At 57.1% G+C, this 23,028-nt stretch overlaps 2 protein-coding genes across 2 annotated transcripts in view; one reads left to right on the forward strand and one right to left on the reverse strand.

Annotated features, from left to right (window-relative positions):
• Positions 1–696: 696 nt before the first annotated feature.
• LOC134562984 (factor in the germline alpha-like) lies at positions 697–6,028 on the reverse strand. The gene is made up of 3 exons (XM_063420695.1): positions 5,555–6,028; positions 3,527–3,679; positions 697–726 (listed from the first exon to the last, which is right to left on the reverse strand). The coding sequence occupies exons 1-3, from the start codon at positions 6,026–6,028 to the stop codon at positions 697–699; spliced, it is 657 nt and encodes a 218-aa protein (XP_063276765.1).
• Positions 6,029–17,445: 11,417 nt separating this feature from the next.
• LOC134562941 (hexokinase-2) overlaps positions 17,446–23,028 on the forward strand; it is a 28,373-nt gene continuing 22,790 nt past the window's right edge. The window contains exons 1-2 of the mRNA XM_063420610.1: positions 17,446–17,548; positions 17,579–17,684. Of these exons, the coding sequence (XP_063276680.1) occupies positions 17,622–17,684 (63 nt within the window). The 5' untranslated portion in view covers positions 17,446–17,548; positions 17,579–17,621. The remainder of the gene's footprint in view (positions 17,549–17,578; positions 17,685–23,028) is intronic.

The raw sequence follows: 23,028 nt of genomic DNA on the forward strand, positions 1-23,028 counted from the left end.
AGCTCAGTGCAGCAGTGAGAGCTGAGAACGGCACAGCTCAGTGCAGCAGTGAGAGCTGAGAGCAGGCACAGCTCAGTGCAGGAATGAGAGCTGAGAGCAGGCACAGCTCAGTGCAGCAGTGAGAGCTGAGAGCAGGCACAGCTCAGTGCAGCAGTGAGAGCTGAGAACGGCACAGCTCAGTGCAGGAATGAGAGCTGAGAGCAGGCACAGCTCAGTGCAGGAATGAGAGCTGAGAACGGCACAGCTCAGTGCAGGAATGAGAGCTGAGAACGGCACAGCTCAGTGCAGCAGTGAGAGCTGAGAGCCGGCACAGCTCAGTGCAGCAGTGAGAGCTGAGAACGGCACAGCTCAGTGCAGGAATGAGAGCTGAGAACGGCACAGCTCAGTGCAGCAGTGAGAGCTGAGAGCAGGCACAGCTCAGTGCAGGAATGAGAGCTGAGAGCAGGCACAGCTCAGTGCAGCAGTGAGAGCTGAGAGCAGGCACAGCTCAGTGCAGCAGTGGGAGCTGAGAACGGCACAGCTCAGTGCAGCAGTGAGAGCTGAGAACGGCACAGCTCAGTGCAGGAATGAGAGCTGAGAACGGCACAGCTCAGTGCAGCAGTGGGAGCTGGGGATGGACAGCTTGGCACAGGGATAGGAGCAGAGGCTGAGAACGGCACAGCTCAGTGCACCCACGGGAGAGGCTGCGGAGAACGGTCACAGCTCGGGGCACCAGCAGGGCGGTGGCTGAAAACGGGGAGCACTCGGTGAACTGATGGGAACTGAGAACGGGCAAGCTCAGCACACCCATGGGCGCCACCCCAAACCCCAGTCCCGAATTGGGGTCACCCACTGCTGGGGGCTCGGCGCCTCGCAGTCGCCGCACGTGGGGGGTTTCCCGGCCTCCCCCCGGCCCTCGGACCCCAAAAGGACCCTAAAAGGATCCTAAAAGGACCCTCCCCTGTCCTCCACGTCACGGGCACCGAGCTGTGGGGATGCTGCTGCCAAGGGCCCTCCAACCCAGGACGCCCCCAAAACACAGGGTGGGGCCGCTCCCTCAAATCCCTTGTGTGACCTCCAGTCTCCCCCTCGCCCAGGGGAGAAGGGGACTCCCCAGATTTTGGTTCTCGGAGCACACATGGGTCACCGGGCAGGGGGGACACGGCCGGGATAAATCCAGGGGAGGTCCCGGTGACCCCCGGCCGGGGGGGCCTGAGCAGCCCTCGCAGAAGCGGGAGGGGCTCTGGGGGGCTGGGCCAGGACCCCCCAAGGGTTCCCCTTCCCAGCATCACCCCCCTCCCCCCCCCGCCGCCTCCGCCCTCGCCGCGCCCAGAGCCGCTGCGGCAGCCGCAGGGCGGGGGGGAGAGCGAAAACCGGGATGGAAACCAGGATGGAAACCCGGACGGATCTGGGGGGGCCGCAGCATCGCTCCCCCCCCCGAGGGTGGGGATGGGAGAGGGATGGGCTCGGGTACCATCGAGGGATGAAGGCCTGGGAAAAGGGGGAGGGGTGGGATGCAGCCCCCCCTCCCCACCTGCATGCAGCCAGCTGGGGGTGCGCTGAGGAAAAGCGGGGGGGGGTCACCCAGCCTCCCTCGAGCCTCCCCAAATCCCCCCTCCCCCGAGGGATGCTGCGGCCGGGGGCTGCTGCCATCACCCACCTTCCTCCTCCTCCTCAGAGCATCCTGACAAAGGGCCGCCCCCCCCCCCCCCCCCCGACACACCACGCGTGTCCCCGCACCTCCCCCCGCCCCGCCCTCCCCCCCGCACCCCCCCGGAACTCAACCTCTGCAAATAAATAAGAGGGGACCCCCAAACCCAGCGCTGACGCTCCGACAATCCCTTTTTATTGTGCAATTAATTTGGTTTATATTAACAATCGTTAATAAGCCCTTACCTGGAAGGGGAGGAGCAGCTAATTACTAATTTTAATTTCATAAAGCAATTAATTACAGCTCTGCTATAATTAATTAATACACCCCCTCCCCAATCTCTGCGTTTTAGGGGTGACAGGCTCACTGCCCCCCCAGTTTTGGGGTGCAGGTTTCATGGGGTGTAGGACTCCAGGACAGGAGCATGACCCTGAAAAGGGGGGCTGGAACCTTGAACTTGACCTTCGGGGCAGACCCCTGTGAGCACCCCTGCATTTTGAGGGGTGTCAGGAAAAACCTTAAAAAAAAAAAAAAAGGAGAAAAATGAAGGTTTTTCTCGCCTTTGGAATATTTTGTGAGGAAAGGTGATTTCAAGCCTCCTTGTTTATGTCGGTATTACCCAAATGCTCCCCCAAACCCGGACCCCACGGGTGAGCCCCCCAAGTTTTCTGTGCCCCCCACAAGGTGCTCTGTCACTCCTCCAGGTGCCTCCCCTGAGCTGATCCACACCCATCCAGGTGCTCCCCCAAATTCCCAGGGTGCCCCCCAAGATATTCTGCCTCCCCACCCTGGGTACCTCCCCAAGGTGCTCTGACCCCCCCCGGGTTCCCCCCACTCTTCAGCAGCGCCCCAGGGTGGGGGGGCAGAAGGGGGGGTCCCAACGGGCATGGGAGGGCACTGCCAGGCCAGGTCTCAGGTGGCCCCCCTAGGGAGACCCCTCCAGTGTCCCCCAATGCCTGCCCAGTGCTGAGTTCCTGGGAAAAAGGGAATTAAAAAATATATTAGAATTGGAGGGTGCTCCCCCCCCCCCATAATAGCTCCCCATAATAAATCAATTAAATTAATTTCAATCCCAAAAACCTCAAGCAGGAAAATCCCCACCAGGCCCCCAAGCCCTCACATTATAGGGGGGTTAATCAGTCAGTTTTAGGGTCTACCTTCAATAATAATTCAATTTATTTTTAATTTTTAAATTAATTCTGATCTGAAAAATAAGAATAAAAATCCCCCAAAGCCCACTTGATAGGGGATCCCAAGAAGTGGGGGCCGGTTTTAAGGTTCCTCCTCAAATAATAATTCAATTTAATTTTGATTATTAAATTAATTCTAAGCTGAAAAATATAGAGAAAAATCCCATGAGCATCCCCAAACCCACTAGAGGGGGAGTTTGAAAATGTAGGGTCAGTTTTGGGGTGTTCCCCCTCCCAATAATTATATTTTTTGTTAATCTTAAGATGAATTCTGAACTAAAAAATCAGAAGAAATTGGAAGAAATCTGTCCCTATCCCCAACCATCCCCAACTTCCTCCACTAGGTCCCCCAAATTCCAATTACAAGAGGCTTTGGAGCCCAGAGGTTAGTTTTGGATGACCCACAACAATTTCATGCCTAAAAATAAATTGAATTATTGATTCCAAGATGAAAAATAGCAACAAAATCTCACATTGTGGGTGTGTGGGAGGGTTGTTGAGGGGTCACTTTTGGGATACCCACGTGTCAGCCGCACAGCAGTGGGTGTTTCAGGGAGGGCTGGGGTCACTTTTGGGATACCCACGTGTCAACCCCACAGCAGTGGGTGTTTCAGGTAGGGCTGGGGTCACTTTTGGGATACCCACGTGTCAACCCCACAGCAGTGGGTGTTTCAGGGAGGGCTGGGGTCGGTTCTGGGGTACCCACCTGGAAGCCCCCCGTGTCGTGCAGCAGCCCCCGCAGCAGGCGGATGTACTGCGTCGCTGCCCGCAGCGTGTCGGCCTTGCTGGGCCGCCGGTCCCGCGGCACCAGCGGCACCAGGGTCCGCAGCTGGGAGAAACCACTGTTGAGGTTCCGGATCTGCAGGACACAGGGACCCCGGGGAGCCCAAAGGAACCCGGTCAGAGACCTCAAAAGGGGGGACCCCAAAGGGACCCGGTCAGAGACCCCAAAGGGGGGGACCCCAAAGGGGGGGACCCGGTCAGAGACCCCAAGGGGGGGACCCCAAAGGGACCCGGTCAGAGACCCCAAGGGGGGGACCCCAAGGGGGGGGACCCCAAAGGGACCCGGTCAGAGACCCCAAGGGGGGGACCCCAAGGGGGGGGACCCCAAAGGGACCCGGTCAGAGACCCCAAGGGGGGGGACCCCAAAGGGACCCGGTCAGAGACCCCAAGGGGGGGGACCCCAAAGGGACCCGGTCAGAGACCCCAAGGGGGGGGACCCCAAAGGGACCCGGTCAGAGACCCCAAGGGGGGGGACCCCAAAGGGACCCGGTCAGAGACCCCAAGGGGGGGGACCCCAAAGGGACCCGGTCAGAGACCCCAAGGGGGGGGACCCCAAAGGGGGGACCCCAAAGGGACCCGGTCAGAGACCCCAAGGGGGGGACCCCAAGGGGAGGGACCCCAAAGGGACCCGGTCAGAGACCCCAAGGGGGGGGGACCCCAAAGGGACCCGGTCAGAGACCCCAAGGGGGGGGACCCCAAAGAGACCCGGTCAGAGACCCCAAGGGGGGGGGACCCCAAAGGGACCCGGTCAGAGACCCCAAGGGGGGGGACCCCCAAGGGACCCGGTCAGAGACCCCAAGGCGGGGGGGGACCCCCAAGGGACCCGGTCAGAGACCCCAAGGGGGGGGGACCCCAAAGGGACCCGGTCAGAGACCCCAAGGGGGGGGGACCCCAAAGGGACCCGGTCAGAGACCCCAAAGAGGCCCCGGTCAGAGACCCCAAAGAGGCCCCGGTCAGAGACCCCAAAGAGGCCCCGGTCAGAGACCCCAAAGAGGCCCCGGTCAGAGACCCCAAAGAGGCCCCGGTCAGAGACCCCAAAGAGGCCCCGGTCAGAGACCCCAAAGAGGCCCCGGTCAGAGACCGAAGGGGGACCCCAAAGGAGCCCCAGTCACAGAGTCCAAAGGGGCCCCCAGTTTACTCCAAGAGCCCTGAGTTAGGCCAAGATACCAGCAGGATCAAACTGGGATTCTCAGGATTAAACTGGGACTATCCCCAGGGTTCAACTGAGCTCACCAGGATTAAATCAGACCCAGCCATAATCAAAATTGGGGTCCCCTCCAGAATTAAACCGACCCCCCCAGGATTCAATAGCCCCCAAAGAATTAAAGTAGGTGCCTCTCAGAATCAAACTGGGGTCTTTGGGATTAAACCGGGGGTTTTAAATTATGATTAAACTGGGCTCACCAGGACTAAATATGACTCTCACAGAAACTGAGACCTCAGAATTTACCTGTGCCCCTTCTAGAATGAAACTGGTACCTCTTTAACTGGATTTACCAGGATTAAAGTAGCCCCTTCCAGGATTAAATTGGACCACCCCAGAATTAAATTTGGGTACTTGGGATTAAACCAACCCCTCCAGGACTAAATTTGGATCCCATAATTAAACCCTGTCCCTCTGGGTTAACCTGGGGTACCTTCAGGATTCAACTGAGGTTCCCAAGATTAACCCTGGGTTTCTCCAGGATTAAACCAGACTTCACTCCAGGTTAAACCAACCTCCTCTTCCCCAGGATCAAACTGGGCTCCACAGAATTAAACTCAGCCCTCCTAAAATTTAACTGGGCCCTCCCCAGATTAGATCCACCCCCTCAAATGCAAAGTCCCCCTGAACCACCGCAGTGGTGGCACTCCAGTGTCCCCACCCAAAGCAGCCCTGGGTGCCACCACGATGTGACCCAGTCCCCCGGGTGTTGCTTGGGGGGGTTTGGTAGGTTTTGGGGTCACTCACCCTCTCCCTCTCCTTGGCGTTGGCCGCCTGCCGCCGCTCCAGCACCTCTGCGGGGTCCTCGGTGGGCTCGTAGCCCCCGTCGGGGCCGCGCCGCAGGCGGGCGATGGTGGCTGGCTGGGGCAGGGGTCCAAAGCACTGGCTCAGGAGTCCTTCCAGCATCTCAGGGGGTGGCGTGGGCTGCAGGACCCCCGGGGCCTCCGGGACCCCCGAGGACTGCAAGACCCCCGGGGGCTGTGGGACCCCCGGGGGCTGCGAGACCCCCAGGGGCTCCGGGACCCCTGAGGACTGTGAGACTCCTGGGGGCTCCGGGACCTCCAAGGACTGCGAGACACCCAGGGTTTCTGGGATCCCTGACGGGTGCGGGACCCCTGAGGACTGAGGGACTCCCGGGGGCTGTGGGACCCCCAGGGGCTCCGGGACCTCTGAGGGCTGCAGGGCCTCCAGCCACCTCCCATCTCTGCTGGGCTCCCCCATCCCACAAAAGGATCAAAGCTGCACCCACTGAGCTGGCTCTCAAAAGGGGGGAGAGCCCTTGGAAAAGGGCCTTAAATACCCGGGACCAAACGAGGCACAGGTGGGACCCATCTGGGCCTGACGAGCTCTGGCCGTGCCTCAGTTTCCCCACCCACCGTCCTAGCCTGGTACCCACAAAATGCTGATCCTTTTGCTGTGCCTCAGTTGTCCCCGTCCACCATCCCGACCTGCTATCCACAAAGCCCTGAGCCCCGAAAAAGGCCCCCCAAAACCACGCCGAGGGGCGTCTGGGGCCTGGCACCGATGGGCACTTGGATTCACTCCAGAGAGAAGAGAGTTGGTTTGAGAGGCCTCGTGTGTTCCTAAAAACGTGGGAAGCACTTTCGGGTGGGGAAAACAGAAATAAGAGGTTTAATGGCAGGAGGTCTGGCTCGGTAGGTGGCAGTATTAGTCCCTGACATGCTGCAAAACTTAAGGAGGCTGGAAAAAAAAAAGGTAAAACTTTCCTTTTTCCTTCAAAAAAGTCCTGTCACTCCTGGTTATCCACCATAGGAGGAACCTCATCCCAGTCCTACTACCGGGATGGATTTCCCCTCCCCTCTGGTGTTTTCATGGGGAAAAATCCTTCAAGGGAGTTCATCCCGGTTTTTTTCTGGGGAATTTGGGGGCTGCAGAAACAAGCAGGTGCTCTGAGGTATGTGTGGGGCAGGGTTGGGGCTGCCCTGCCTCAGTTTCCCCAAAGCTGGAAGCACCTGTAGAGGCTGAATTCCATCTCCAGCTGCTCTGGGATCCTGGAAATTCATTCTGTGTCCATAAGGAGAGTGAGAGTGCAGACCAGACTCTAAAGAAACCCCAAAATGACCCTAAAATGAGAGGCACCTAGAAGTTGAGATTTTTCTAAGAACTTACAAAAACTCAATTTTCTTCTCTTTAATGCTCTGTAATGAGCTTCCCTATCCCGCAGCAGGCTCTGGATAATCCCATTATTCCTGCCCTGATCTGGGCATAATTCCAGTATCTGACAAATTAATCTGAGGGCAGGGAGGTGTAAAGTCATCCCAAAAATGGGTCCGTGCCCAGCTGCTCACCTGGGTTCATCACTGGGAGTTTCTGGGGCAGTTGAACCCCCCAGCTGGGGTTTGTTCCTTCTGGGTTGGGAAATGCTCCAAATAGAACACAAGGAGATCAAATATTGAGGGGAAAAATGAGGGATTGAGGGGGGAAAGGGGCTGGTGGAAATGGGGTTTGTAGAGGTTGTGCCCTAAGGGGAAAGTGGAGTGGAGCCAGTGGGGAAGGAATGGGGGATTATTGGAGTTGAGGTTATTGGAGGCACAGTTATTGGGGGGTATTACAGTTATTTGGGATCACAGTTGTTTCGGGTCAGGGTGTTTAGGGGTCACAGTTATTAGTGACCTCATTTTAGGGGTCACGGTTATTAGGATTTGGGGTTTAGGGGTCACAGTTTTAGAGGTTACAATAATTAGCTTTTGGGGTTATTAGGGATCCTGGTTTTAAGGCGTCACATTTATTAGGGCCCACATTTTTTAGGGGTCACTGTTTTTTGGGGTCACTGTTATTAGGGACCTAATTTTTCAGGGGTTGTGTTTTTTAGGGTGACAATCATGAGGGGTCCTGGTGATGAGGGGTCCCATTTAGGGCTGGGAGCTTGGAAAAGGCTGAGCTCCCGTGAAACATCAGCCCAGCAACCCCGGGGGTGCTGTTTTGGGAATGCCCATTTGGAATGCTGTTTTACAACCCTCCAGGCTCAGTTTTCCCTTTCATTTTCCCTCTTTGAGCATGGACAAAGCTAAAAGCAGCTCCCAACCCTCCATCCCAGGATACTCCCTAAATCCAGGCGTCTCCTCCCCCGATCCCACCCACCCCAACGCCAATGATCCTTCGAGGATCTGACATTTGACATCGAGACTGGAAACACGACCCGTGGGTTTCCAGTTACCGTGGTGGGGTGGCCTGGGAAGGTCAACGAAGGGAGACGCTGCCAGGGCTAATCTGGGGCAGGGGCAGCTAATCAGTTGGCATGGGATTAAACCCAGTCATTCCTGGCACGGTCCCAAATGTCTCAGGCGTGTCCAGTCCCTGCCAGAGCTGCCAGCCTCATGCCAGCCTTGTGCCAGCCTCATGATGTGCCCAGATCTTGGCCATAGGTGGAGAGAGCGGGAATAAAATATTCCAAGGGGGGTTATCAAGATGTGGCAAAACCTGTGGCCACTCCCACCCCTCCATCCTCCTGCTCTGCTCACATGCATCCTGGAATCTCTGGCATCCTTTGTAACCTGCTCCCTGAGCTCTCCAAGGGTCAAGCCTGAGTTGGCACCAGGATCCCCATCCTGTTTCCAGCGGGTTCTGGGTGCCCAGGGATGGGCTCGCAGCTGCCAGGGCAGGGAAATGTGGGTGGGCAGGTATCCATGTGGACAGGGAAGCTCCTGGAAAACTTTTGTCCTGTCATTAAGTAATGAAATCCTCTCTCCTGCTGCTGTCGGTGCTGCTGGTGACACTAGGACCACATCTCCCAAGTGCCTTACCTTTGCCCAACATCCTGGTGTTTTGATGTGAGACAGAGATCTCTCCTGCCTCAGTTTTCCCAGTTGATCCAGAAGTCTGAAGGGATATTTGGGAGGGAATTCCAGAGGCTGCGTTTGCCCCTAAATCCAGCCCTGAGATTGGTGCTGTAGGATTTGCGGCTGGGTAGGTTCCCAGTGCAAGGTCCAGAGGTCCAAGAGACATCCTGTGGGACAACCCAGGGTGCATCGCCATCCTGCTGCACCCAAGGCACTCGCTCCTCCACCCCCCTTATGAAAGGATCATTTATCTCCCTTTTCTGATGAAGAGCAGGGGGTGGGGCGCTGGGAGTGGGAATTGTCCCGGCCACCCACCGAAATTCCCAGGGGTCCCGTGCTGGGAAGGGGCAGGTCTCACCCCCGCCGTGCCCGGATTATCCATGAAGCGGGAGACAAAATAAAGGGATTTATTGGCACGGCGAGGATTCGGGCAGGTACGGTCGGGCTGTGGGGCTCGTTGTCGCTTGGATCCCCTCAACCCCTCCATCATTCCAGGGGGATATTAAACAATGCTGGCGTGATTAAATCTAAATAATGACTTAAATCCTACTGGAATTGGTGGGAGGGAGTAAATCCGGGACAAGCAGCGATGCCCCCAGCGCTCATCTCCCACCACCCAGTGCTCGCGGGTCACCGAGTTTCTCATTCCCGGAGATTCCCTGGAAGTGGACCTGGAACAGGAGGGCTGGTGCCGTTCCTGCCCTGCCGGCTGCGGTCGCAGCGGATGAACAAAGGTGGCTCTGTCCGTCCCGGGTGAAGGAGCCTTTGTGCGAGCTGTGGGCAGCAGAGGGAGGATCAGCCTGGAGCAGCCAGTTTTCCCCGTCCGAGAGCAGAGGAATTTTTGGAGATAAAAGAAGTTTCCATTGGATGAAGGCGCTGCCAAACCCCTCTCATGAGGCAGGTGGATGGGGGGACAGCTCGAGGTGGGGGTCTGGCTGTGCCAGGGTCCGGAGGAGTCCTGGGCTGTCACCAGTGGTCAGGTGCCCTGGGAATGGGATGGGATGAGGATGGGTAGAGACAGGGGCTGGAGTTGGGACAGGAAAGGGATTGGGGATTGGGGATTGGGAATTGGGGATTGGGGATTGGGGATTGGGGATTGGGGATACCAAAGGAACCAGGACAGTGTAAGGGATGGGGTTAGGGATGGGGATAGGACAAGGATGAAACACGGACAAGGATCAGGACAGAGATGGTGACAGGGATGGAGATGAGAATGAGGATGGGGATTGGAATGAGGACAGGGACAGGGATGAGGATGGCGATGGAGATGGCACAGAACCAGGATGGGGACAGGCATGGTGTCAGGGATGGGGATGGGAACAGAATGGGGATGAAATGGGAACAGAAACCAAGACAGGGATGGGGTCAGGGTTGAGTAAGGAAACAGGATAGGGACTAGGATTGAGATGGGGATAGTGACAGGGTTCTTGGAGAAGGGTTTGGGAACTAGATGGGGACCAGGATGGGGACAAGGATGGTGTCAGGGATGGGGATGAGGACAGGGATCAGGATGGGGTGGAAGTGGGAACAGGAACCAAGACAGAGATGATGGCAGGGATGGGGATGGGAGCAGGTTTGAGGTGGGGATGAAGGTGGAGATGGGGACAGGGCAGGGATGAGGATGGGTATGGGATTGGGACTAAGACAGGGATTGGGGCAGGAATGAGAGACAGGGATCAGGACGGGGACAAGGACAGGAATGAGGACAGGGATGGACGGGTCCTGGGCTGGAGCTCAGCTCTGCCTTGCCCCATCAGCTCACACAGCACCCGACCTAGGGCTGGGGCTGAGCTCAGCACCTGGACAAATATTTAGGTCTGGACCTTTGGCCCATTCAGGTGGTGCCTAAATCCAGTCTAGAGCCTGCTGCTCCCAAATCTGAGCTTTACTCCTCTCAAGCCTGTCCCTCTCTGTGATGGGAAAACTTGGGGCTGCAGCTCCATCCTCTGTCTCCCTGACAGCAATTCTTTCCCATCTCAGAGAACTCTCCAGCACTGGCTGCTGGTGCTGCTGGGCCCTCCAAGCTGGATAATCTCTGTTAGAATTAATAAATGAATCAGCCTTAACCCTCTTTGCCTGTCAGCTCCTCTCCAGCAGCAGAGACAGGGGCCCTGCGTGCCCACTGTCACGTAGGGATGGACCCACCGAGCCACGGGGTGGGGGAGGAGCCAGGCGGCTCTTTCTCCCCTCTTTTATCCCCCATCCGGGTTTTTGGAATTCTCCAGGACTCTCGAAGCTCCTCCTAAGCACAGGAGCCGTCGCTGCTGCCATGGCAGATGCTGCAGATCCCAATTAAGCCCTTTGCCGGGTCAGATCCATGTGGGAGGCCACGTGTCCCTGTCCCACGTGTGCCCTCACACGCAACACACATTTCCACACGCATGATGTGTCTCCAGCAGGCTCGGGCTGTACGGCCTCGTTACGCCTCAGGGCTCCCAGCCCCTCTGAATGCATCCATTCCACCTCAGCTGGGGTTTTTCCATTTTATTTTCTCTCTCTGAGAGAAAGGAGAGAGGATTCCTCAGTAAAACTCTCTGCACTGAAATTTGTGCTGGGGGCAAGCGAGGTCACCCCCACAGGGACAGAGCAATGCGGGGCTGATCCATGATCTGGCTGCTCCTTATTGCCGTGCCCAGGGGTCCGGAGCGGAGGGGTCCGGAGCGGAGGGGTGCTCCATGGGGGTGTCAGTGTGGGGCAGGAGGAGCACAAACCCTCCACAGAGCATCTCATCCCAGACAGCTCTGTCACTCTCATCCTAAGGCTCCAGGATTACACCACTGCTGCTCAAATCCCGTCTTCATCCGCGTGGTGCCCAGCCAATGACCTCGGCGCTGGCACGCAGGGCCTTCCTCCGCAGGGATCAGAGATGATAAAGCCCTCCCAGACCCAGCTCAGTGCGGCAAGGTCTCGGTCTCTGTCTCAGCAAACCATGGTGGATGCTCCAAGCGTGATGTCCACTCACACGGAGAATGGGATGGACAATGAAAGCTTCACCCAGGTAAGGGGATTTTTGCCCTGGATTCGGGATAAGGAGGGAGTTTGTGCTCCTTGTGCCTGGATCAGGATTTGTGATGGATGCAGCACAAAGGAGTGAAAGCGGAGCAGCTGTGGATGTCAAGGGATCACGGGATGGGTGCTGGGGAATAATTGATGGCAGAGTGGAGTGGCAGAGTTGTTTCTCAAATCTCCGGCCTCAGCCAGGTGGGATGACTTTGGAGCAAGGTGGGATGTAATGTTTGGGGTGATTTTCTGCCTGTTGGAGTGAATTTGTGGAAATATATGTGAACTGGGGTTTTTGAGCCATGATTAGGGAGTGAGGGAGATGCTGCCTGTGGTGAGCAAGGATCCTGGGAGAGCCCAGCTCTGCTCCTGTATCCCAGAGAGATCTCTGGGCTGGAATTCAGAATCGTTCTGGACTTGGGGGACCTGGCAGGTTTCGATCCTTCTCTGCCCACCAGCAGCACTGTGGCTTTCGGCTGGGATTTTGGAGGGGCAGGAGGTGGGCTCCCAGCCCCTCGCCACCTTGCCAGCTCTTCCCTGTGCCTCACCCAGACCACGAGGATGGGCTGGCAGGCACATCCATCTGCACTGTGGTGTTGCCATGCTGGTATGGGTGCTGGTCCCTGCCAGGACACCAAAGGACTGAAGGGTAGGATTCTGTCACAGCTGTGCCTCATACCTTCCTGAAAACCCAGTTTTGTGTGATTTCCTTCAATCAGGTGGGAAGGATTTCATGGGGTTGGTGCAAGCTGGATGTGCAAGCTGCCACCCCTGTGCACGGGACCATCAGGGTGGTTATCCACTCCCACAAGACCCCTGGGAAACAGCTTGCCCCAAACCCACAGCTCTGGGAGAAAGGATGAGGGTCCCTGGGCAGAGGTGAGGGAAAAGTCCCTAGCACTGAGCATTCCCTACCCAGTCCTGCTTGTGTCCCTGCTCTAGTTTGGTGGCATCAGGGACATGGCGTGTCCCCATGCCGTGGGACGTGGCAGTGCCCACGGAAAGTGCCCCAGGGATGCAGGAAAAACCTCCCCTTTCCGCTGGGATTGGGAAAGTGCCACATGCGGGGGTTGCTCATGCCAGGGCAGAGTGACTCAGGGTCCTGTGTCCTGACTAGGACTTTTGACCTCAGAGCTGTGCCAAGTTTTGTGGCACCTGGCACAGCCCCTCTGAGATGCAGGGTGGTCCTCAGCTCTCCCTACATTTGGCCATGATGGCTTTTGGGGACACCTTCTTTCCTGCCACAGCTCCTGCCACCTCCAGCATCCAGGCTTTGGGTACTGGACTGGGACTTTCGGGACCTTCCTGGAATGTTGGGGACCTTCCTGGAATGTTGGGGACCTTCCTGGGATGTTGAGGACAGTGTGGCTCCTGGGAATGGACAGGGCTAGACATCTCCTCTTCCTGTGGTGTCACGGGGCCGATCCTGTGAAGCATTCAATGGATCAGGAGATGTTTGATGGAGCTGGCGGGCTCCTGTACAGCTGGATGAGCTGGCGCTGCCTCGAGGGAGGTTTGGTCAGGCCAATGTCATCTTCACGGTGTGGTGATTCGGGATGCGGCAACAGGACACGCAGGGCGGGAGCTGGGAGGAGAGGGGGAAAATGGGATGTGCCAGTGTTGAATGTCCCACTACAAAATCCCCCTGGCCAGAGGGGGCTGCTTGAAGGTGGAGATGACCCCAAGGTTGAGGGTCGCCATCACCAGTGGAGAGTGGCCACCACAAGGGGATGGTAGCCACAAAGAAGGAATGGTGACCACTGGAGGCAGTTGGTTGTCACCGATAGAGATTGACTGTCACTATGGAGGGTGGCAAGCACCACTCCAGAATGGCCATCACCAGTCAAGGATGGCCATGTCCAGTGGAAAGTGGCCATCACCCCCAGTCCCCTCCTGGCACAAGTCTAGTGACCCCCATGCCCACCCACCTCTGGGTGCCACTACCCAGCCAAACGCCCTTTGGATCCTTCCTGTCCTGACTGGGGGCCTTGGTGGCTTTGAGGGTCACACAGGGTTGGGGGAGAGAGGGGAAGAGCTGGAGCAGTGTGTCAGTGACACGTGAGGATGCTAAAATTAGGTGGCTACAGCTAATCTAATTTCATCTCCCCTTTTCCATCCTTTCCGTGGGGATTAGCCTGGTGAGCGGGGTGGGAAGCCAGGCTGCGGGGCAGCCTGATCCCCAGTCCAACCCCTGGGGAATCCCTCTGGCTGTTTTGGGGAGAGGCGTCTGTGCGAGTGACCTTGGGCTGCAGCTGGTGTTTGGGATGGGTTGGAAATCAAGCCAGCATGATGAGATCTGCAGAGGAGCAGCAGTAGGATGGGTGGAAGGGTGGATTCCCACTGCCCCCAAGGTGGGCAGGGCGCAATCCTCCCATCCCTCACCTTTCATGGAGCAGTTTGGGATGGGCGAGCAACTTCCCTCTCAGCAGAGCTGGGGAAAGGCTGTTTCACCCAGCTCAGCCCAAGGTCAGGCGCTCATCCTGCCGCTGCCAAAGAAAGAAAAGTCCTCCGACCGGTTTTCTCTTCCCAGCCCCGTGTGAGGGCTGGGTCCAGTCGAGTTCCAGGTTTCCGGTGCTTTGGGTGACAGGGCAAAGTCAACAACTGGTCACCGGTGTCATGCTGATGCTGATGGGTTCATGGGGATGTGTGTGCCTGTGTCCAATGAAACCTCCTTGGAAACTATGTGGAGCAGTGCTGGAGCGATGAATCACGGGGCAGGTGATCCCAGATGAGTTTACGCCTCTCCTGGAGCAGCTCCAGCTCCAAGGTCATCCCAGCTGCTCCATGCTTGGATGGTCTGGTTCCCAATTTCTCTGTACCCACCGTTGCCTCAGTTTCCCCAGAATAAAAGTGGGTTATGACCCTCACCGGGTTCCCAACAGTCTCCTGAGGGTCCCCAGGAGCAGCAGCGCTCCACGGGGGGCTTTGCTCTGTGGTGTGTGTCAGGCTGGTCCCAGGCTCCAGGATGCTCTGTCCCTGCTCTGGCCGCTGGGCATGGCTCTTCCTCTCGCTCTGACATTGTTATTACTGCACCATTCGTCCTAAAGGAATCACATTAGAGAAATTAGAGCTGGTTGTAGCTCCAATGCCTACAATCAGCTGCTTCCTTTTCCTAAGAAACGTAGCATTAAGTGCCGATAGATTATTACAAGCCCATGTGGAGCCAGGAAGCAGCTGGGATGCCTTGAAAAGATTTCCTTTGGGAGCTTTATTCCATGCAAGGAATTCCAAAACCAACTGAAAAACCTCAAATTAAAAAAAATTACTTTATTTGGAGGAACTGGTTGAGCAGAGTCCAGCTCCTCCTGTCTTTTCTTGACTAGGGCATTCTCTGGCAAATCAATGGAGTTTGGGGAATATTTTCCTGAATAAACTGATTTTATGGGACAGAAGGATGAGACAGGTTCCTCATTTTGCGCAGACAGTCACTTCCTTCATCCAGCCAGGCCGGTGGCAGATGGGAAAGGCGGACAGATGTGTCCAGCTATTCTTAGGCTCAAATGCTGCTTTGATTTCAATTTGACCACAGAGAATTTGGCATTTTAGGGTAAAAAAAAAAAAAAAAAGTTGGATCAGAGGTTGAATTGAAATGTAGGGGCAGCGACAGAGATTAATGGAATATCCTGAGCTGGAAGGGATCCACAAGAATCATTGAGTTCAAATCCTAAAATGAATCAGGTCACGATCTGGGGATTTAACTGGAATGCCTGACAGATTCATGGTGGGTCCGGCAGGACTGGATCCTCCAGGAAAAGGTGTCTGGTAGCAGGATTGTCTCGCCTCTGGCTTTGGTTGCTTCTCCCCCTCCTTGCTTTGAAACAGAGTTAACAGTTCCTTGAGCAAAAACACCAAAATGATGTAAATGGCTGTGTAGAAAGGACTCGAGAGGGTGAGGGCAAGAAGAGCTGGAGCTGCTCTGGACTGGTTGGGAAAGCGGCGGGAGCGGGCAGACGGGTTGGGTAACTCCTGCCCCAGGGCTGCAGGGACCGGCTCTGCTGGCAGCGGGGAGCGGGAGTCGCTCCGGAGGGCCAGGACGTGCCGTGGCCCTCGTAGGGCTCTGGGCCACCAACGCCCGGCTGTGGCCCACGGACACCCAGACGGGCCCGGGATGGAGCAGGGATGGAGGCGAGGAGGAAGGCGGGATGGTGGAGGCAGATCCCAGCCCCGGTGATGCTCCCCAACAAGGCTTCCCAAGGATTTCAGGGCGCAGCGGGCACCCCCGCCATCCGTGGCTGTGCACGGGGAGCGGGACACGCGGGCGTCGGAGCGAGCGCCACGGGCCGCGGGGTGATGGATGCGACCTGACGGGTGCACAGGGCCGCGCACGTTCACACGCATGTGACAGCACCGGGCACACCGGGGCGGAGCGGCGGCTGCGTGCGGGGACACACACACACGGACTGCGGGCACGGCCACAGGCTGCGGGCACGGCCACGCGTGATGCAGCCCCAGAGCACCCCAAATACAGCCCCACAGTAGACCCCACTAGACACCCTCACTGCACCCCCCCAGTGCTCCCCCAACCCTCCCAGTGAACCCCTGATCCATCCCCCAGTACACCCCCAACCTCCAGTATCCTGCAATGTACCTCCAGTGTAACCCCCCTGGGCACCCGCAGCCCCCCAGTGCACTCCCTGTGCACCTCCCCAGTACAAACCAATGCGTGACTCCCACTACATACCCAGTACACCCTAATTCACCGCTTGGTGCAACCCCAATGTCCCTAAAGCACCCTGGATGAAACCCCAGTACACCCCAATGCACTCCCCACAGTGCATCCCCCAGCAGTGCATGCTTGGTGTGCCTCCTGTACACCCCATGCACCCCCAGCTCCTTGAGTGCATTCCCAATTCACCCCTCCAGTGTACCCCCAGCCCACCTGTGCACTTATAGCCCCCCAGTGCACCCCCAATACACCCAGAAACCCTTGCTGCATGCCCAGAACCCCTCGTATAACCCAGCCCCCTCAGTGTCTCCAGTGCACGCCCAGCTGCACCCTCAGACTTCTCAGTGCCCAGCCCAGTGAAACTCCCACCCCTCCCAGTACCCCTCCAGTCCCTCCAGCGCACCCCCAATACACCTTCCCCATGCACACCCAGGCCCCCAGTGCCAACCCCCAATACACCCTTCCAGACCACCCCCGGGCCCCCCACCCCCCTGACCCTGCACTGCATCCCAAGCCCATCAGTGCCCACCCCACTGCACTTCCAATTCACCCCTCCAGTGGACACCCCATTGTACTCCCGGCCCCCCCGTGCCCACCCCAGTGCACCCCCAATTCACCCCTCCAATGCACCCACAGTCCCTCAATGCACCACCCAATGCACCTCCCAGTGCACTTTCAGCTCTCCCCAGTGCATTCCCAGCATTCCCAGGGCATTCCCAGTCCCCTCAGTACCCACCCCAATGCATCTCTCCAATGCACCGCCAGTGTCCCCCGCAACTGCACCCCTCCAGTCCCCCAGTGTCCCCTTAATGCACCCCCAGCCTCCCAATGCCCTCCCGCTGGCCACCCAGTGCACCTCCCAGTGCCCTCCCAGTGCTCACCCAGTGCACCCCATCATGTGCTCCCCAATGCTCCCCCCAATGTCCCTCCCATGTCCCCCTCAGTGTCGCCCCCGTGTGCCCCTCCGTGTGCCCCCACTGCCTCCCGATGCACCCCCAGTGCCCTTTCAGTGCCCACCCAATGCACCCCCCAGTGCCCCCTCAGTGCCCTCCCAGTGCCCTCCCAGTGCCCCCCCCGGTGCCCCCGGTGCCCCCAGGTTGGGCGCGGCCCCGCCCCCCGCGCGCGCCGGGCACACACCCTCGCGGCTCGGCCAATGGGGAGCGGCGGCGCGGCCGCGTCACCGGCCCGGGGGAAGCTCCTCAATGAGCGCGATTGGCGCGGGGAGCGCGCGGCGCTGCCGGGGCCGCTCCGCTCCCACCGACCGGACCCGAGCCTGAGCCGAGCCGAGCCGAGCCGAGCCGAGCCGAGCCGAGCCGAGCCGAGCCGAGCCGAGCCGGGCACTCCCGCCATGATCGCATCGCACCTCCTCGCTTACTTCTTCACCGAGCTCAACCATGACCAGGCGCAGAAGGTGAGGGGAGCGAGGCGCACGGGGTGAAAGTGGGCAGGGGGAGGGAAAAAATGGAGAGGGAAGGGGAAAGATGAGAAGGAAAAATTGGAGAGGAAAAGGGGGGTGAAAAAAAGGAGGGAAGAAGAGAAAATGGTAGAAGAGAAAAAGGGAAGAAAAAAAAAGATGGGTAAAAGTAAAAGCAGAAAAGGAGGGAAAAGGAGAAAGGGGAGAGTGAAGATGGAGAAGAGAAAAAGAAAAGGGAAGGAAAGGGAAAGGGGAAATAAAGGGAAAAGGAAGAAGAATGAGGAAAAAAGTTGAAAAATTATGTAAAAAGGAGAAAAAAAGGCAGAAAAGGGTAAAAGGAGAGGAAAAGTGTAAAAAGAACAAAAAGAGGGGGGGGGGAAGGTGAAAGAAAAAACGTAAGTGAGGAAAAAAGAGGGAATCAAAGAAAAAGCTTTCTAGAAGGGAACGGGAGGCAAACTAACCGAGCAGCGGAGGGGAACCGGGACGCAGCGGGCCGGGCCGGGCGGAGGCCCCAGCGCTGCCCGGCCGGGGCCGCGTGCGGTACGTGCCGCCGGACCCCGCGTGGCCGGGCGGGCGGAGGGGGAGGAGGAGGAGGAGGAGGAGGAAACGGGGATTCTCCGTGTCTCTCCCCGCCTGAGCCGGGACCCCCGCGGCCGTCCCGCGCAGCACGTGTCGCCGCTTCCCGCCGGCGCGGAGCATCAGCGGGCGCGGAGCATCCCCGGGAGCCGGTTCCTCCGCTCTCCCCCTCCCAGGGCAGCGAGCCGAGCCCCCGCGGGCAGCGGGGTCAGCCCGGGCCACGAGCCCGGAGGTGGCACTTGCCCCTCGGATCCCCTTCCCCACGCGGTGACCCTCACCCCAAGCCGCGCGTGTCCCCCCATCCCTGCACTGTCAGTGATGGAAAACACCTTCCCGTCTCCCGTTCCCTTAATTTTGGGGTTCTGAATACTTAATTTCGGGGTCCTGAACTCCCCGAGTCTGTTCCCAGTCTGCAGCCCCAAGCGGCAGCGTCCCGTTGGGATGCACGGGGTGTTGGTCAGCCCTCGTTCCCGAGCTCCGGCACTGCAAAAGCTCGAGTGTTCCTGCTCTCCCAGGGCTGCGGGAGCAGCCGGCCTTTGTCTCGCCAGGACAGCGCTTAGGCTGGGCTTAATAAATTATTCCTGGAGAAAAAACGCTGGATGGGAGACAGTGTGGAGGCTCAGGCTCCTCCTGCAGTGCTCCGCTGCATCTGGGAACAGGGCAGAGAGGATTTCATCTGTGATTCCTGACTCTGAAAGTGGTCAGGATTTGCTGATCTGAGTGTGAGGTGGTCAGGATTTGCAAATATCGCCATAAGAGAAAAAGAGAGAAATGCTTGGAGAGACCTGGGATAACCCTGAGTTTGCCACAGGGGAAATGAAACTTGCCACGTTGGCCCTTCACCGGTGTTAAAAAGGAAGGAAATCGAGGCAGAACATTAAAAAAAAAAAAAAAAGAAAAAAAAAGAAAACAACACCAAAGAAAACCCCAACCTAAACAAAGTGCAGGGAAAACTTCCCAAGGCTAAGCGATCCGTAAGGAAATACGGGCTCGGCTTCTCCCTCTGCTCGCCGGTGGCCCCGGGGTTGTGCAACAGCCAAATCCACGGGAAGGGGTTGTGTAACCCTGGCAGAAATAGGCCAGCGGCACAGCCCGGCCCTGCGCTCCGGGCTGCTCACGCCTTTCTTATCGGGAGCTGCGAATAATGCAGAGGGAAAGCCTGGATGGAGGAATTCGCCTTCCTAACCCACTGGGAGAAGCTGTGTGAAGCCTCGGGAGTTGGCTTCTTTTCTCTCCCAGCTCCAAAACCCAAACATGTGAGGGAGCAAAAAAAAATATCCAGGAGCCACCAGTCAGAGTTGGGGATAATGTGGGAGATGGCACTGACCTCCCGGCCGCCTCCACAACTGGATTTCTCTGGGATATTTTTAAACAAATTCCTGTGAATCCTCCCAGTGAGGCAAAGCTGGGAGAGAGCACGGAGCTCAGCTCGGCTCAGGGAGAGGGGGGAGAAGCCAGCTGTCTGACTTGGCTGCTTCCACTATGGGTGTAAAAATTATTCCTGGTTTATAAATCTCCCCAGGCAAAGAGAAAAAGCCAGGGAGTCCCCAGCACAGTGAGATGTAGGAGATGAAATTCTTGGAAAGCTGCAATTTGTTTGGTTGGGTCTTCTTATCAAACTCTGTATTTGGGAAAAAAATTTGCAACTGGTAGCCTGGGATGTGTATTCTCTTTGGATCATGGAGAAAATTATCTTAGCTGGGGTTAAGAAGTGAGTTTTCCAAATGCTGTGGTTTGTGTCCACCTCCAGGCCTTGAAAATAGCCTCATAAATGGGATTTTTCTTCCCATTCTTGCCATGGAGAAGCTTTACCTGCTCTGCCACTCATCTGGGGACATACTACCTTCCTCCCGAACTCCTGCCCTTTTCCTGCCTGGAAAGTGGGTTGTCCAGACTTATCTAACCCCCAAGGGATTGTGCAAACTTTAATTAACCTCAGCAGCGTCCTTTGAGATCCCGGCTTGAAAGTTTGCCGCTGCTGCCTGCGTTCCCTGGGATGTGCCGGCTCACCCTGGCCTTCCTGCTCCCTCAGCCTCGTCATGCCATGGGAGTGGGGGCTGAGCGTCTTTTCTTCCCCCTCCCTCCTTCAAACGGGAAAAACTGGGGATGGAATTGATTTTCCTGAATTTGTGACCGTCCCCAAGCAAGGGCAGGTTTTCCTAATTTTGTTTGGGTGGTTTTTTTTTTTTTTTTTTTTTTTTTTTTTAATTTTTCCTTTGCCGAGGGATTAGTTTTACCCATCTGATTCCTCCCTGACTGCCTCTGTGGATAACGAAGGGGCACCTATGGCAGATTCCTGGAAAACCAACTTAACAGTTTTCCTTGAGGCTGCTGAGGTCAATGGCGGGAGCCAAGGTCAATGTCAGGACAGCATTTCCAAACCTTTGGGGCCTTTGGGAAGCCATCCTGTGTCCCCTTGCTCCTCTCCACCTCATCGGAGCTACCCAGCTTCAGCTGCTCTTCCACAGGGGGATGCTCTTACCATCCAAGGGGGATTCTTGGGGCCAGTGAGGCTTTGCCATCCAGCATCTTTGGGATCTCTACCCCAAAGACCTTCCGGCTTTAACATGGGGAGAAGGACAATTAGTGGCAGGGACAGGAGCAGTTAGATGTCTCCAGTTCCAGAACTGGAAGGCAGAGTATTTTCCTGGCTGAACTGGGTTTTAGTGGGGCTGTGGGGCAGCGGGGTCACCTGAGGCTGGGTCAGTGGATGCTCCGTGGTGTCACTTCCTCACCGTGGGTGCCTGGCTCCACCTCCGGTGTGGATCCAGCTGCTGTCCCGGGGGTGAGGATGGGGAGGAACCGGCCGAGCAGGAAACATCTGACTCACTCGGGTTCAGGATGACTCCGGGCGTGTGTCATCCGAGGCTTGGCTGTGGCGGGGAGGGCACGTGGGCTTGGAGTCAGCCTGGAGGAGCTGAAGGACGTGGGTGCCACCAGGGACAGGGCTGGGGAGGGTGGGTGCAGCCCAGCATCACCCCTGTGTCACCCACGGGAGGTCGGGGAAGGGGACGAGCCGGTTCCCTGTTCTGAGTCACCTGGGGTGGGAAACAGGGACAGGCATGGGCAGCGCAGGGACTGAGGACATGGAACAGACTCTGCCTTGAGACAGGGAATAAAACCTTCCCAGCTCCTGAGGCCTTCACCCTGTAGCCTCTGCCTCGCTTTTCCCAAATTCCTCACATCCCACCACAGATTCGGGTGGGCTGGGAGCATGGCTGGTGCTTACACAGCATCCCCCTCCCAGAGAAGCAGGGAGAGAGCCAGTATTCCCTAAAACTTGAGGGATTCTTACAAAACAGCATGCTTGAAGTTAAAAACTGGGATAGGGAGGGAAGTAATTTAAAGAAAATATAATTCCCAGCAAAATTTTCACTGGAGAGAGGGGTGGCAGCACGTGCTGTGGGTTTTGGGGTGTTCCAGCCTTCCCCAAATGTGAACACTGCGCTGTCATTTTACAGTCAACGAATGTTTGGCATTGTTGCCAAAAAGGTAAAGAATCTATCCCAGAAAGCAGCCATCCTCTCCCAGTGTTCTGCTTTTGTTCAAAAGCTGCTGGAATTAGTCACATCCAGCTAAAAAATACAGGAGGGGGAGATGCCGAGGGATTGGAAACATGTGCTCCCGCTCCAGTTCCTGGCAGCCACGTGGCTCTGGGAAAGGACTCAGAGCAAAACGAAAACAAAAAGCAAACAGCTTCCCCTTCTTGAAAGTGGGGGTCATTAATGGGAAAGATGTATCGGGGACCTTATTGCGCAGGAGCAGAGCTCCCCGGGCCCTTCCCCTTCCTGCTGTGCAGGAAGCGGTGCCGTGGTGCTGGGTGCGTTGTCACCCTCAGCAGCCTTGCCCCGTGTACCCAAGAGATGGGCAGAGGGTCCCCAGTGTCCCTGCAAGGGCAGTGTATGAGCCAAGGAATTCACAGAATCTTGGAATAGTTTGGGTTGGAAGGGGCCCATCCAGGGCCCATCCAGTGCCATCCCCTACCATGGCAGGGACACCTCCCACTGTCCCAGGGTGCTCCAAGCCCTGTCCAGCCTGGCCTTGGGCACTGCCAGGGATCCAGAGGAAGCCACAGCTGCTCTGGGCACCCTGTGCCAGGGCCTCCTCAGCCTCCCAGGGAAGAATTCCTTCCCAACATCCCATCTAACCCTGCCCTCTGGCACTGGGAAGCCATTCCCTGTGTCCTGTCCCTCCAGGCCCTTGTCCAAATTCCCTCTCTGGCTCTCCTGGAGCTCCTTTAGGTTTCTCTTCTCCAGGCTGAACAGCTCCCACTCTTTTCTATAGAGAATGGCATTGACTTGGAATTGAGTTACTTGAAGATTGGTTAATTTAATATCTCCCCAGCACTGATCCCTTGGGGTCCAGGCTCCTTAAGAGGAGTCTTGAGGAGTAGAATGGTGTCCAGCTGCAGCGCTGACATGAGTTTGGAAATTGAAAGCTGTTTTTTGGGCTGCTTTAAGCTCAGCACAGCTCATCTCGGTTTGGCTCATCTCAGGTCACACAGCAGCAGAAACTGGGCAAGCTGAGGTTTCCTCAGCTGCGGGACGGGCGGACCTTTCCCAGTGGGGGCTGCGCAGCCGGGACAGGCAACCCTGGGCACGTCTCCAGCATCCGGCATGGAAATGAGCCGAGCCTTGGAGACAGCCTTGAGCCAGGAGATGGGGATTTGCTGGGGTTTGGTTCAAAAACATGGCACTGAGCTCATTGCACCCACAGCTACTCCGTGATCTGGAGCTTTAACACGATGTCCTGGGCTGGGGCATGC

The sequence above is a fragment of the Prinia subflava genome, chromosome 32 (genome assembly GCF_021018805.1).
Source record: "Prinia subflava isolate CZ2003 ecotype Zambia chromosome 32, Cam_Psub_1.2, whole genome shotgun sequence".
NCBI lineage: Eukaryota > Metazoa > Chordata > Aves > Passeriformes > Cisticolidae > Prinia > Prinia subflava.

Bases quoted from the DNA above. Each gene is read 5' to 3' on its own strand.
- LOC134562984 (XM_063420695.1), bottom strand. From the start codon at position 6,028: ATGGGGGAGCCCAGCAGAGATGGGAGGTGGCTGGAGGCCCTGCAGCCC. The intron at 3,680-5,554 runs GTGAGTGACCCC...TGTGTCCTGCAG, and splicing joins ACGCCAAGGAGAGGGAGAGG to ATCCGGAACCTCAACAGTGG. The intron at 727-3,526 runs GTGGGTACCCCA...CCCCGTTTTCAG, and splicing joins ACGACACGGGGGGCTTCCAG to CCACCGCCCTGCTGGTGCCC.